Below are 13,122 nucleotides of genomic sequence, written 5' to 3'. Positions count from 1 at the left end.
TACCAAAGTTAAAACATTTAATTTAGTGGCAGATTTCTAGAGTGTATAATAATTGAGGGATTAAAAAATTCATTGCCCTTCTTTTTTATCAAGTTTTGCGATCTGAACTTAATCGAAGGATAAGGAACAAGAATAAGGAGTCATTTGACAAAAATGGATGCTACACTTCCGAATCATTAAAATATCTTAATGATTAATAATTTGAATTCTGAATAAATAATACTATCTGGTTAAAAATTATCAAAATACCTGAATTATACTTATTTACTTTTCCATACTTATGACTATATATAATGTTATTTGACAAGTACTTAAATATTTTATTTGAATAAAATTATCATTACATATCAAAATATGTTAGGAAAAAATACTTTATGCCGGAAAAAACTAATAAAAAACACAACTCCATCATTGTCCCAACAAGTCCAATGAATTTATGCTAAGGTAATTTTCCCTAGTAATAATTTAAAATACCAAAATTATGATATATGGATCATATGTATGTTTTTACTTGTTGCCGATGGCTTTGTGCGTGCAGAGAATGGAGTATAAAAATTCTAAAAATCACGTACTACCGGTACGAATACCACTTCTTAAGGGTCAGTAAGCTAAAATATCATTAAACTTATCATCAACTTATAAGTAGATCATTAAATTCTAAAAACTTGCGAACGAATCACGAAATTACATTTAACTTGCAATTTAGTCATTGAACATTAAAAAATTTAGACAAACGTTAAATCAACTTTGACTTTAACGTAATACATTAGCTTTTTTATTTTCCATTATTTTTTTTGAAATAAATCATTTAGTTTTTCCGTTTCTTTTTCTAAATAAATATGTTAATTTTTTTAATTTATTTCCTAATGTTAGTTTTTTTCTAAATATAACCATTAGTGTTTTCTTTTTTCTAAATACATCAATTAATTTTTTTTCTAAATAAATATGTTGATTTTTTTCTTAAATTAGTTATTTTTTTGTTAAATAAATCAATTAGTTTGCTTTTTTACGTACTTATTTTTTTAAAAAATACTTATAAATTTATAAAATTATTGAAATTATCGTTTTTATGAAATTTATAAAATTTATAAATTATAGAATTTAAGAATTTTGAATAAACTTCCATTCATTCTGTTAGTGTCTGTTAATGACAGTTACATAAATGTAAGTTTTTATCAGTTTAATGAGTTGATTGTAAGTTTTTCAAGTTCAGTTAACTAAATGTAAGTTTTTATCAGTTTAATGAGTAGACTGCAAATATTTTCAATTATGTTACCCAACTGCAAATTGATAGTAGTTCAATTATATATGTTTTAGTTTATTAGTCTCATTTCCTAACATTTCAGTGGACAATTTTTATTTTAACGATTAAGACATTTATTAATTATTAAGACAAAAAAAAAGAAATGCACAAACAATCATAAGTGTCCAAATAGGTGTATTAAGAACCAACCGCCTCTCTCTCAAATTAGGGTTTTGAGAGTCGACTCTTAAATCTAGGATTTTACCCGTCACTTCTCCATTTTTTGGTCTTTTCTCCCTCTCCCCCTCCGTTTTTCCCCACCATCTCTTTATTTTTTTAATAAAACCTAGATTTAATCCTTTTTGGATTAAATATTGTTAAGTACCTTATTATCAAGGTTGTTATGTTCATTTTTTGGGATGTTAATGTTCTGTTTTGATATTTTTGTGTGCCCTGTTACGGGTTCAGTTTCATGTCCTTCCCTTTAGTCTGACTCAACAACATGCAGACCCACACTCTCTTCTCCACGTAACGTATCAATACTCCCTCGTTCAGCAGATCCTTGACCCCAAGGATCGAAGTGAGGAAACTGCTGCATAATAACCTCAGCATCTACCCAAGTAGCTTCTCCCACTGGTCTATTACTCCACATGATTAACCATTGGACCTGAGCAGCATTTCTTCTTTTGATCTTCCTGATCTCTTGCACTTTCCATGGGGTTTTGACTGGTTCTTGGCTGTCTGAATCATATTTTTCAGGGAGAGATATATCCAAACTGGTAGGTATAGGACCTTGATGCTTTTTACGGAGGGACACATGAAAAGTCAGATGAATCTTTGATGATATTGGTAGTTGCAATGTATAAGCTACACTACCCACTTTCTTCAAGACAGGGTATGGCCCGAAATATTTGGTAGCCAATTTCTGGTGTGAACGAGATGCTACAGAGTTTTGTTTATAGGGCTGAAGCTTTAAGTAGACCCAATCACAAACTACAAAATATCTTTCAGAACGGTTCTTGTCTGCCTGTTGTTTCATTCGATTCCTGGCCTTGTACAAATCATAGTGATATGTTTGATAAAATGTAGAATAAAAAAATAGAACTTTGATAAAGATTAACCAATCTTCTCTCAACAATAGGGAGGAAAATTGAAGAAAATTACTCAGAGAATGAGCCAAAAGGAAGGGCCATTCTGTTAAGCAAATTTCAGGGGTTATAGAAGTGAGTCTAGAGAGAGAATTACGAACAATTGTCAATATGCCTGCCTACTCTCCCCAGCTCCTACTGCACTATGTATTCTTCTACTGAAATGCAGCCTAAATTAATCTGAAATGCAATTACAAAAAATGAAATGCAATATTGAGGTTGTTATGCATGCTCCACAGTGGTCCCCTTGTCCTTCTTTCCATTATTTTTTTCCCAGTTTTAAGTCCTTCCCTTTAGTCTGACTCAACAACATGCAGACCCACACTCTCTTCTCCACATAACGCATCAATACTCCCTCGTTCAGCAGATCCTTGACCCCAAGGATCGAAGTGAGGAAACTGCTGCATAATAACCTGGCATCTACCCAAGTAGCTTCTTCCACTGGTCTATTACTCCACATGATTAACCATTGGACCTGAGCATCATTTCTTCTTTTGATCGTCCTGATCTCTTGCACTTTCCATGGGGTTTTGACTGGTTCTTGGCTGTCTGAATCATAATTTTCAGGGAGAGATGTATCCAAACTGGTAGGTATAAGACCTTGATGCTTTTTAAGGAGGGACACATGAAAAGTCGGATGAATCTTTGATGATATTGGTAGTTGCAATGTATAAGCTACACTACCCACTTTCTTCAAGACAGGGTATGGCCCGAAATATTTGGTAGCCAATTTCTGGTGTGAACGAGATGCTACAGAGTTTTGTTTATAGGGCTGAAGCTTTAAGTAGACCCAATCACCAACTACAAAACATCTTTCGGAACGGTTCTTGTCTGCCTGTTGTTTCATTCGATTCCTGGCCTTGTGCAAATTATAGTGATATGTTTGATAAAATGTAGAATAAAAAAACAGAACTTTGATAAAGATTAACCAATCTTCTGTCAACAATAGGGAGGAAAATTGAAGAAAATTACTCAGAGAATGAGCCAAAAGGAAGGGCCATTCTGTTAAGCAAATTTCAGGGGTTACAGAAGTGAGTCTAGAGAGAGAATTACGAACAATTGTCAATATGCCTGCCTACTCTCCCCAGCTCCTACTGCACTATGTATTCTTCTACTGAAATGCAGCCTAAATTAATCTGAAATGCAATTACAAAAAATGAAATGCAATATTGAGGTTGTTATGCATGCTCCACAGTGGTCCCCTTGTCCTTCTTTCCATTATTTTTTCCCAGTTTCATGTCCTTCCCTTTAGTCTGACTCAACAACATGCAGACCCACACTCTCTTCTCCACATAACGCATCAATACTCCCTCGTTCAGCAGATCCTTGACCCCAAGGATCGAAGTGAGGAAACTGCTGCATAATAACCTCAGCATCTACCCAAGTAGCTTCTTCCACTGGTCTATTACTCCACATGATTAACCATTGGACCTGAGCAACATTTCTTCTTTTGATCGTCCTGATCTCTTGTACTTTCCATGGGGTTTTGACTGGTTCTTGGCTGTCTGAATCATATTTTTCAGGGAGAGATGTATCCAAACTGGTAGGTATAGGACCTTGATGCTTTTTAAGGAGGGACACATGAAAAGTCAGATGAATCTTTGATGATATTGGTAGTTGCAATGTATAAACTACACTACCCACTTTCTTCAAGACAGGGTATGGCCCGAAATATTTGGTAGCCAATTTATGGTGTGAACGAGATGCTACAGAGTTTTGTTTATAGGGATGAAGCTTTAAGTAGACCCAATCACCAACTATAAAACATCTTTCGGAACGGTTCTTGTCTTCCTGTTGTTTCATTCGATTCCTGGCCTTGTGCAAATTATCCTTCAATAGTGCTAGCATCTGTTCCCTAGCTTGCAGACTCCTATCCACCGTCTCCATCAGACTAGACCCTTGGATGTAAGGGCGATGCAATGGAGGGGGATATCCATACATTACCTCGAAAGGGGTCTTCTTGATGGCCGTATGAAATGACGTATTGTACCAAAATTCAGCTAGGGGTAACCATTTCACCCAGTCTTGTGGTTTTTCATGGCACATGCAGCGAAGATACGTTTCTAAGCAGCGATTTAGCACTTCAGACTGCCCATCCGTCTGGGGATGATAGGAAGTTGACATCTTCAGCTGAACTCCTTGTAACCTCATTAATTCTTGCCAAAAAGAGTTGGTGAATACCTTATCTCGATCTGATATAATAGTTTTAGGGCATCCATGCAACTTAAAGATGTTATCTAAGAACAGTTGGGCTACATGTAGAGCAGTAAATGGATGACTAAGAGTTAAGAAGTGAGCCTAGAGAGAGAATTATGAACAATTGTTAATATGCCTGCCTACTCTCCCCAGCTCCTACTGCACTATATATTCTTCTACTGAAATGCAGCCTAAATTAATCTGAAATGCAATTACAAAAAATGAAATGCAACATTGAGGTTATTATGCATGCTCCACAGTGGTCCCCTTGTCCTTCTTTCCATTATTTTTTTCCCAGTTTCATGTCCTTCCCTTTAGTCTGACTCAACAACATGCAGACCCACACTCTCTTCTCCACGTAACGCATCACATATTAGTGCAAATGTGGGCAGGATAACACCTTCATGTGACTCCAATGTATAAATACATGTACATGACATCAAGTTAACAAAATTCTAACAAACCTCTAATATTAATGACTATTTAATATGTTTAAGATTTTATGCCTTGGACTTGCATGTATACATCATTAACCCAAATAAATAATAGAATTAAAATTCACACATACATGTATACGTACATATTCAATTACCTGTTTGTTAAAAGCTTTTAAACCAAAACCTTAAATCATTGCAACGCCCTGTTTTCCTCCGTCTCGGCCTCTCCTGCGAGTAGGGTAGGGTTTTCTTTTATTATTGTTATGATCGGCTCTATTTGTTTGGACTATAAAATATCGTGCTGGACAAATTGTATTGGTATGAGAATTTAATAATCAACTAGACACTTATATTTATAAATTCTTTTTCTTTTCTTATTAATATGTATCTTTAATCTACAATGATTATTATTACTATTATTATTATCATCATCATTATTATTACTTAAAATATATAAAATTTATGTATATTTCAATTATGCTCTCTATTAGAAAAATCATGATTACATGTTGCGAATCAGATTGTAGGAGACACATATAGGTTCTCCGATTACAATGAATGTTGTTTTAGCAACTTGTCACTTTTATTTAGCTAAAGTCTCCCTCAACACTTAATAAATATCGTGTTTTGTGTAGTTGATCTATTGATTGTGGAAGAAAATTCAGATTTAGGGTACCAGGAACACCTGTGGTTCGTCACTCTCTTCATGTTGATCTTGATCATAGCGTCCATCTTCATGTCACTTTGAGCGTACATCTTCCTGCCGCTTAAAGCGTCCATCTTCATGTTGCTTCTTGCGCCCATCTTCTTGTCGCTTGAAGCGTCCATCTTCATATCGCTTAAAGCATACATCTTCTGGTCGCTTAAAACGTCCATCTGTATCCTCACCCACGAGGTCAATGATCGAATCGGTATCCTCAGAATAATTCAATCTCCACGGAGTGATTGGTACATGTCTAACCTCAGCTTGTCCATGACCATCCGGAGCACCTCTCTCTACTATCAGAGCTTTCCTACGCATCTGACCAGATCGGGGTTTGTGGAGGCCTATTTTTATCTTCCTCCATCGCATAGTACTCAGTCTTGAGTCAAAAATATTCAATGCATCGCCCATCCGATGAAGTTGTTCCGCCAGATCCGCATTGCTGATAAGAACCGACGACGCTCCGCTAACTTACAGAGTTCCGTGTTCTTCATAGTGTCCATCTTCATTAGAGTTGTAGCCGTTGTCACGAGAGTTTCCATAATTATTGGACATCTTTTTCTTTTAAGATTCGATTTGATTCAAACCCCTCCTTCTAGCGCCAATTTGTTAACGGAGGAATTTGGTTAACAAAGATTTGAGGTTCACGGCCGGAATCAAGATCTGCAGTGGTGGTCCTTCGCCGTGAAAGTCGTCGGAGTGTGGTGATTCTGATGAATTAGGGGCTGAGGTCGTAAGGATGTTTGGTGGTGGCGTATAGAGCTCTCGCTTCCAATCTCCTACAATGTGCCTACTTAGCTCCTTTTATAGAGGATCAAGCCGTGCGTACTTCTTGGAGAACAAGAAACCTAGATGGACTTGGCTTCTCATTCTGTAGCCTAATAGGAGTTGTCGAATAAACTTCCTATTATAACTCAAACATTGATTTGCTTTAGGAGTGCTCGACGATGCGGTCTAGTCACAAAGGCCCAAGACTCGGTTAAAACTTCGGAACTTTACGGACAAGGAAACTCCCCGGCCGAAGGATATCCCCATATGCTACTGCTACTTCCGTCGATCATAACCGCAGGTATAGCCATGACTTACCGCAAATGTCAAAATGCATCCTTGCACCCCGATAAGGATAACCCACCAGACTATAGGACAAGTGATCTCAAGCGTAGAAGTGCAAAATGCGAGATAACCCCAAAGTCTTCCGCCGAGGACAACCCGTCGAATACGGAGATCGGGCTCCCAAAGCACACACTAGATGTTTACGACCGTTCCCTTACAAAGATAACCCACAAGACTACATAATGACGCCTTCGACATGTTTTCCGGGACAAAGGGCTCCTGGAGGGCCCTTTTCATCCTTCCAAAGTGCTTCCCCTTGCCTAGGGCACGCCCTAAGCATGAAGAGGTCCTCCAGGGGCTCCTCTTCCATCCTTGTACGATTCTTATGCTTTGTTCACTTCAGTTTAGTTGTGGGAGCAATCTCCTCGCTAATACTTCCTTTTCACCTTACTTGTGTTGCGGGGCGGCCACCCCGAACGGTCATATAGCATGGGGAACGTCCTATAAGGGTCCGGGGACATTTTTCCGAAGCCCGGGTCATTATTCATTTCTTGATTGCTTCATTCCCTTCTCCTTGACTTGAGATCATCTTTTATAGGCTGCTTATCAGTACCTGTTCGTCGTCGTCGTCGTCTGCTACTATAGCGACCGTCGTCGTAGCGGTCGTCGCGCACTTCCTATACCATGGTCGTCGTAATCCTCCATCGTAATGATCATTGTAGACCTTCATATATAACTTCACCAATCATCGTCGTAACTTCTCACCGTCAATAGTTGTCGTAAGCGACTCCCATATAGGGAGCGTCCTATAGTCGTCGTAAGCGTCCCCCGTACAGGGAGCGCCCTATAGTCGTCATAAGCATCCCCCGTAAAGGGAGTGCCATATAGGGAACGCCCAAGGCTCCGAAGACATGTTCTCCGGAGCTCGTCTGTCCTCCTCCTCAGAGGTGATCCGACCCATTTTCTTAAAGATCCGATAAAATACCCATGACGATTTTATGGTATAACCATTCTTATATATGATATTGTAGATTATTATAAGATGGTTAGTTATTATTTACTAAATACGTGTTATGTCTTAATTTATTTAAATTTTTTGTATCATAGCTATCTTAATATGTTAAATATTGATTAAAAATTATTATCTTAATTTCAATTTTAATTATTTGAAAATATATTTATAACTAAATCAATATATATGAAAGGAAAAAAATATGACTAAAAATGTTATTTCATAAATTGCAATAAAAAAACTTAAATTTTACTATTAGCGGTACATATATATTAAGTGTTTGAATAAAAACACAAAAATATAGTAGCATAATAATATTGTGTATGAGCACTATGGTTTAATTCCCACAAACATATAAATGGATACCTTCTAATTGTTGCACAAAATAACCATTACAAGAGACTTTACTACATAACCCGTTCACAAACATTAAGAATGAGAAAAAAGTATCAAACCCTTTTTAAATTTGTAATTTTATTTTCTTTTTGTTTTCTTTTTGATAGAATTCTAAGTAAAATATTTTGTAAAATATATAATAGTAGGATAAAGGCTTAAAAAAATAAAAATAATCTCCCAATAATATAAATAAAAAATAAAATTGTTTTATTCTTCATATTATTAGAGATTATTCTATTATATATTAATATTTATGATAATTTGGCAATTTTGACAATTTTGATCGGAACATGAAAATATTTTAACGGTACTATAAATAAAAATAAGAGTATAAGCTTACCATTAATAAAAGTCATAAATGTAATCCAAATTTTATGATAGTACTGTTGACGGAGGAATTTGGTAACAACAAAATTTGAGGTTCGTAGCCGGAAACAAGATCTGTGACGGTGGTTTTTGTCGTAAACGTGAACAGTACACGGTGGATTCGATGAACAGTATTCGTCGGAAAGTATGAACAGTGTTTGGTGGTGGAGATTATTGGGGGCTGAGATTGCTTAGGGTTAGTGGTGGCTCCTTTGCGCTCTCGCTTCTCCCCTCTTACAATTTGCCTACATATCACTATTTATAGGGAATCAAGCCCACGTAGTTCTTGGGGAACAAGAAACCTAATGGGCTTAGATTTCTTATCGCGAGGCCCAATGGGAAACCCACTGGAAACCGTCTTCTACTAGCTTTAGGAATGTCCGCCGATGAGACCCAACCACAAAGGCCCAAGGCTCGTCCGCGGCTTCGAGACTTCACGGAAGAGGCATCTCCCTGGCCAAGGATAACCCTCCGCTACTAGCTGTTTCTCTAGTCCGTGGACGCAGGTATAGCCGTGGTTCACCCCAAATGTTGGACGCATCTTTATCCCCCGATAAGGAGCCCCTACCAAATTGCAGGACAAGTGATCCCAAGCTTTTGGGTGCAAAGTGCAGGATACTCCAAAGTCTCCCAACGAGGACACCCGTTGACTACAGAGACAGAGCTCCCAAAGCACACACCAGATTTCACCCCACATCCCCAATGAGGACACCCATTGACTATAGGAGGAGGCCTTCAGTCCAGGCATACCCCTGGAGGTCTCTGACCACGGACACCGCCTTTCCTGTAGATATGCTACAGGAAGGAGTTATTCAATAAAGTACCTGCATCAAATAGGTTAGTAATAATAATCTCCCTCTTCCGAGAATCATCCAAAGAACCCGTCCAAGTAACCATGTTGAAGTCCCATCCAAGCTATTTCTCACTTAGGGCGCGCCCTAATACCTTAGGGGATAGCTCTAAGAATCAGTTGAACTCTTTTTTTCATATATCAATAGGGCGCGCCTCCTTCACCAACGAGGGCGCGCCTTGATTATGTAAGGCGCCAACATTACTCTTTTCGTATGCATAAGGGCGCGCCTCCCCATACCTGTAGGGCGCGTCTTCTTCCTTTATAGTAAAATAGATGCCTTATCTTTTCCTTAATTTTAGGCACCGACATCCCAATTCTGACCAATTGACCTGGTTTTGACCCGAATAAAGTTTATACCAAATTTTGGGCATAACAACTACCCCCCAAATTCCATATGCCATTGAAAATGGGATTGGAATTTTCAACCCCCCTAGCAAACTTGAAAAATTTGTATGAGCATCTACAAAATTGAGGGTATGCCCTTACGAACTTAGTCATTCCTCTTTCTTCATCCTGCTCTATTTCTTTTTTGAACATGACAGGGCGCGCCCCAGATAAAAGCGCGCTTCATGAATCTAGGCAACAGCTTCACACCACACAACGTAACACCTTTCACTCTCTACCACTTCTCTTCTTAGTGACTTTAACCTTTGGTTTGTCTAGGGAGGTTTACCACTTATGCACTACATCTCTAAGCTTACATGAGCTAACTCGGCGTAAGAAACAAGAGAAATCGTACAAAAGAGTGCACCTCGCGTACCTTGGAAAAGAATAATCCATTTAACAAAGGTTTGAGGGTTTCTTCCAACTTTTTCATCCTAATATTGGTTTCCTATAGGCGCGCCTTAAACAGAAAGGGTCATCATTAGAGGGCGCTCTCTAAGGGAAGGCATAACCAGAATAAAAGACCAGTTCTCTGATCTTCAAATAATAAATAATCTTTGATGAAGGAGGACGTGTTTTGTTGGTGAAAGTGATCCTTCCATGAACAACACAATACCATTCCATGTTTGATTTCTTTCTCCTTGTCAAATCATAACTCTAAATCGTTGATCTCGTCTTTTCCACAAATAGTGTGATTCATTTTAACTCAAAGTCAAAACCTTTACGATCTTCTATAATCATATACTTTTAGAGGGCGCGCCCTTTATAGTGGCGGCGTCTTCCTCAAATAAAATTATCTGTGAATTAGAGGGCGCGTCCTCTTTACGAGGAGCGTTTTGCTCAAAAAAAGGTGTTCATCCTTGGAGGGCGCGTCCTTTATATAAGGCGCGTCTACCTTGATAAAGGTAATCATCCTTGGAGGGAACTTCCTCTGTAAGAGGTGCGTCTACCTCGATAAGGGTATTCATTTTTGGAGGGCGCGTCTTCTGGAAGAGGAGCATCTACCTCGACAAAGAAAATCATCTTGTCGAGGGCGCGTCCACTGTAACAGGAGCATCTACGTCGACAAGGGAAATCATCCTTGGAGGGCGCGTCCACTGTAACAGGAGCATCTACCTCGACAAGGGAAATCATCCTTGGAGGGCGCGTCCACTGTAACAGGAGCATCTACCTCGACAAGGGAAATCATCCTTGGAGGGCGCGTCCACTGTAACAGGAGCATCTACCTCGACAAAGAAAATCATCTTGTCGAGGGCGCGTCCACTGTAACAGGAGCATCTACCTCGAAAAGGGAAAATTATCTTGTCGAGGGTGCGTCCACTGTAACAGGAGCATCTACCTCGATAAGGGAAAATCATCTTGTCGAGGGCGCGTCCACTGTAACAAGAGCATCTACCTCGACAAGGGAAAATCATCTTGTCGAGGGCGCATCCACTGTAACAGGAGCATCTACCTCGACAAGGGAAAATCATCTTGTCGAGGACGCGTCCACTGTAACAGGAGCATCTACCTCGACAAGGAAAATCATCTTTTCGAGGGCGCGTCCACTGTAACAGGAGCATCTACCTCGACAAGGGTCTTCTACAGAATCTTCATGTAATTAAACCAAATCAAAGATCAATATTCTTAGAAGGCTTCTATCTTCTACAAAGCTCAAGGGATGCCGAAACCATCTCATGTAGAAAACATTTTTTGGGCATCTCACGAAGTGTCATCCAATAAAGGGCATCTCACTCTCAATATTTCTTTGAGGGCGCGCCTTAAAGAAAGGGCGCGTCTTGAAAGACAAGAAATTAGTTCTAGTCGAGCCATTCTTCAAGTACTGACTATGACTCATCTGATCATCAAGACATCTTCATTGAAAACTTCCATTTTTCTTCTGAGGGCGCGCCCTGGGAGGGCAATTTTCCACTAAATGTTTCACATGCAAAGGGCGCGCCTTAATAGATTGTGATACTGTGCTTCGCAAATCATGAGATTTTTTCCCGATAAGATTTCCTACCTGCAAGAAATACAATTAATATGGAACTTTAAATGTTACCTGGAGGACGCGTCCTAGAGGGACGGACGTGTCCAATCAACGAACACTCCTGAAATATGTTAGAAGTCTCCTAGGCCTCAGATGTCTTCATCAAAGCGCGCTCGAAGTGTTTGTGGGGGTCTCCTCCGTGCTAAATCTCTTTCACAACATTCTTCCTGCACAAGTCCTAGAAACAATTAACGGAAAATACAACAAAACTAGTCGAGAGTTACCTCGTGGAATCATCTTAACGACGATGACTAGCTCATGGTAGTAATGCCTTCTTCTTGAAGTGTTCTCCTCCCGATCCTCCTCAGATTTGCTCCTGGTTAAGTCCTCTAAACTGAATAGTGTTCTCAAATATTCTAAATCAAATAGGATTCTTCAGTCTTCTTATTGGAATAGGATTCTCCAATCTCCTTAATGGAATAAGATTCTTCAATCTTCTAATTAGAATAGGATTCCCCAATTTTATATATCGAATAGGATTCTTCAATCTTCAAATTAGAATAGGATACTCCAATCTTCTAATTATAATAGGATACTCCAATCTTCAATACCAAATAGGTTTCTCCTTATCTTCTAAACCAAATAGGGTTCGCCCAATCTTCTAAACCAAATAGGGTTCTCTTAATCTTCTAAACCAAATAGGATTTTTTGGAAAAATTCGCAGCTACTGTTTTTCTCTGTTTTCGGACTTCTCAACTTTTATTCTCGTAATCATATCATCTCCGAATTAAAGAGAATTCAACAAGCTTCACGTAGACTGTAAGATCGTTCAAATCTGACTTACGGAACTCGAGATACGGCCCAAACAGTGTAAGCAAATCGCTTAATCCATCAAATCCGAATTTTCCATCCAACTTCGCTCCTTCGTGGCTATAGCTGAAAACTTCAACCTCCACGGCTGGATATCATCATCCATGGATCTCCCTCATGGTCGCGAATACTACACCCAAATCTCCTTCGACCCCCCTGCCGAAAACAGTTATTCACGGATCTCCTTCGTGGCCGTTGTATGCAACTCCTCCGTGGTTATCCTTCAATTCTTGCGTCAAAGAACCTTCATCGTGACGAGACATCTCTTCATCCTGAGATTCTGATCTTGATTAGCCCCTCCTTCTAGCGCCAATTTATTGACGGAGGAATTTGGTAACAACAAAATTTGAGGTTCGTAGCCGGAAACAAGATCTGTGACGGTGGTTTTTTGTCGTAAACGTGAACAGTACCCGGTGGATTCGATGAACAGTATTCGTCGGGAAGTATGAACAGTATTTAGTGGTGGAGATTATTGGGGGCTGAGATTGCTTA

General features: G+C 39.0%; 1 protein-coding gene across 1 annotated transcript; it reads right to left on the bottom strand.

Annotated features, from left to right (window-relative positions):
- Positions 1–1,727: 1,727 nt before the first annotated feature.
- Positions 1,728–2,282, bottom strand: LOC141686409 (uncharacterized). The gene has a single exon (XM_074491447.1). It carries the CDS (start codon positions 2,280–2,282, stop codon positions 1,728–1,730), a length of 555 nt encoding a protein of 184 aa, XP_074347548.1.
- Positions 2,283–13,122: the final 10,840 nt, after the last annotated feature.

The sequence above is a fragment of the Apium graveolens genome, chromosome 9 (genome assembly GCF_009905375.1).
Source record: "Apium graveolens cultivar Ventura chromosome 9, ASM990537v1, whole genome shotgun sequence".
Classification (NCBI taxonomy): Eukaryota; Viridiplantae; Streptophyta; class Magnoliopsida; order Apiales; family Apiaceae; genus Apium; species Apium graveolens.
Note: the sequence above shows the minus strand (reverse complement) of the source record. Positions and strands in the feature narration are given on the sequence as shown.

Bases quoted from the DNA above. Each gene is read 5' to 3' on its own strand.
- LOC141686409 (XM_074491447.1), bottom strand. From the start codon at position 2,282: ATGAAACAACAGGCAGACAAGAACCGTTCTGAAAGATATTTTGTAGTT.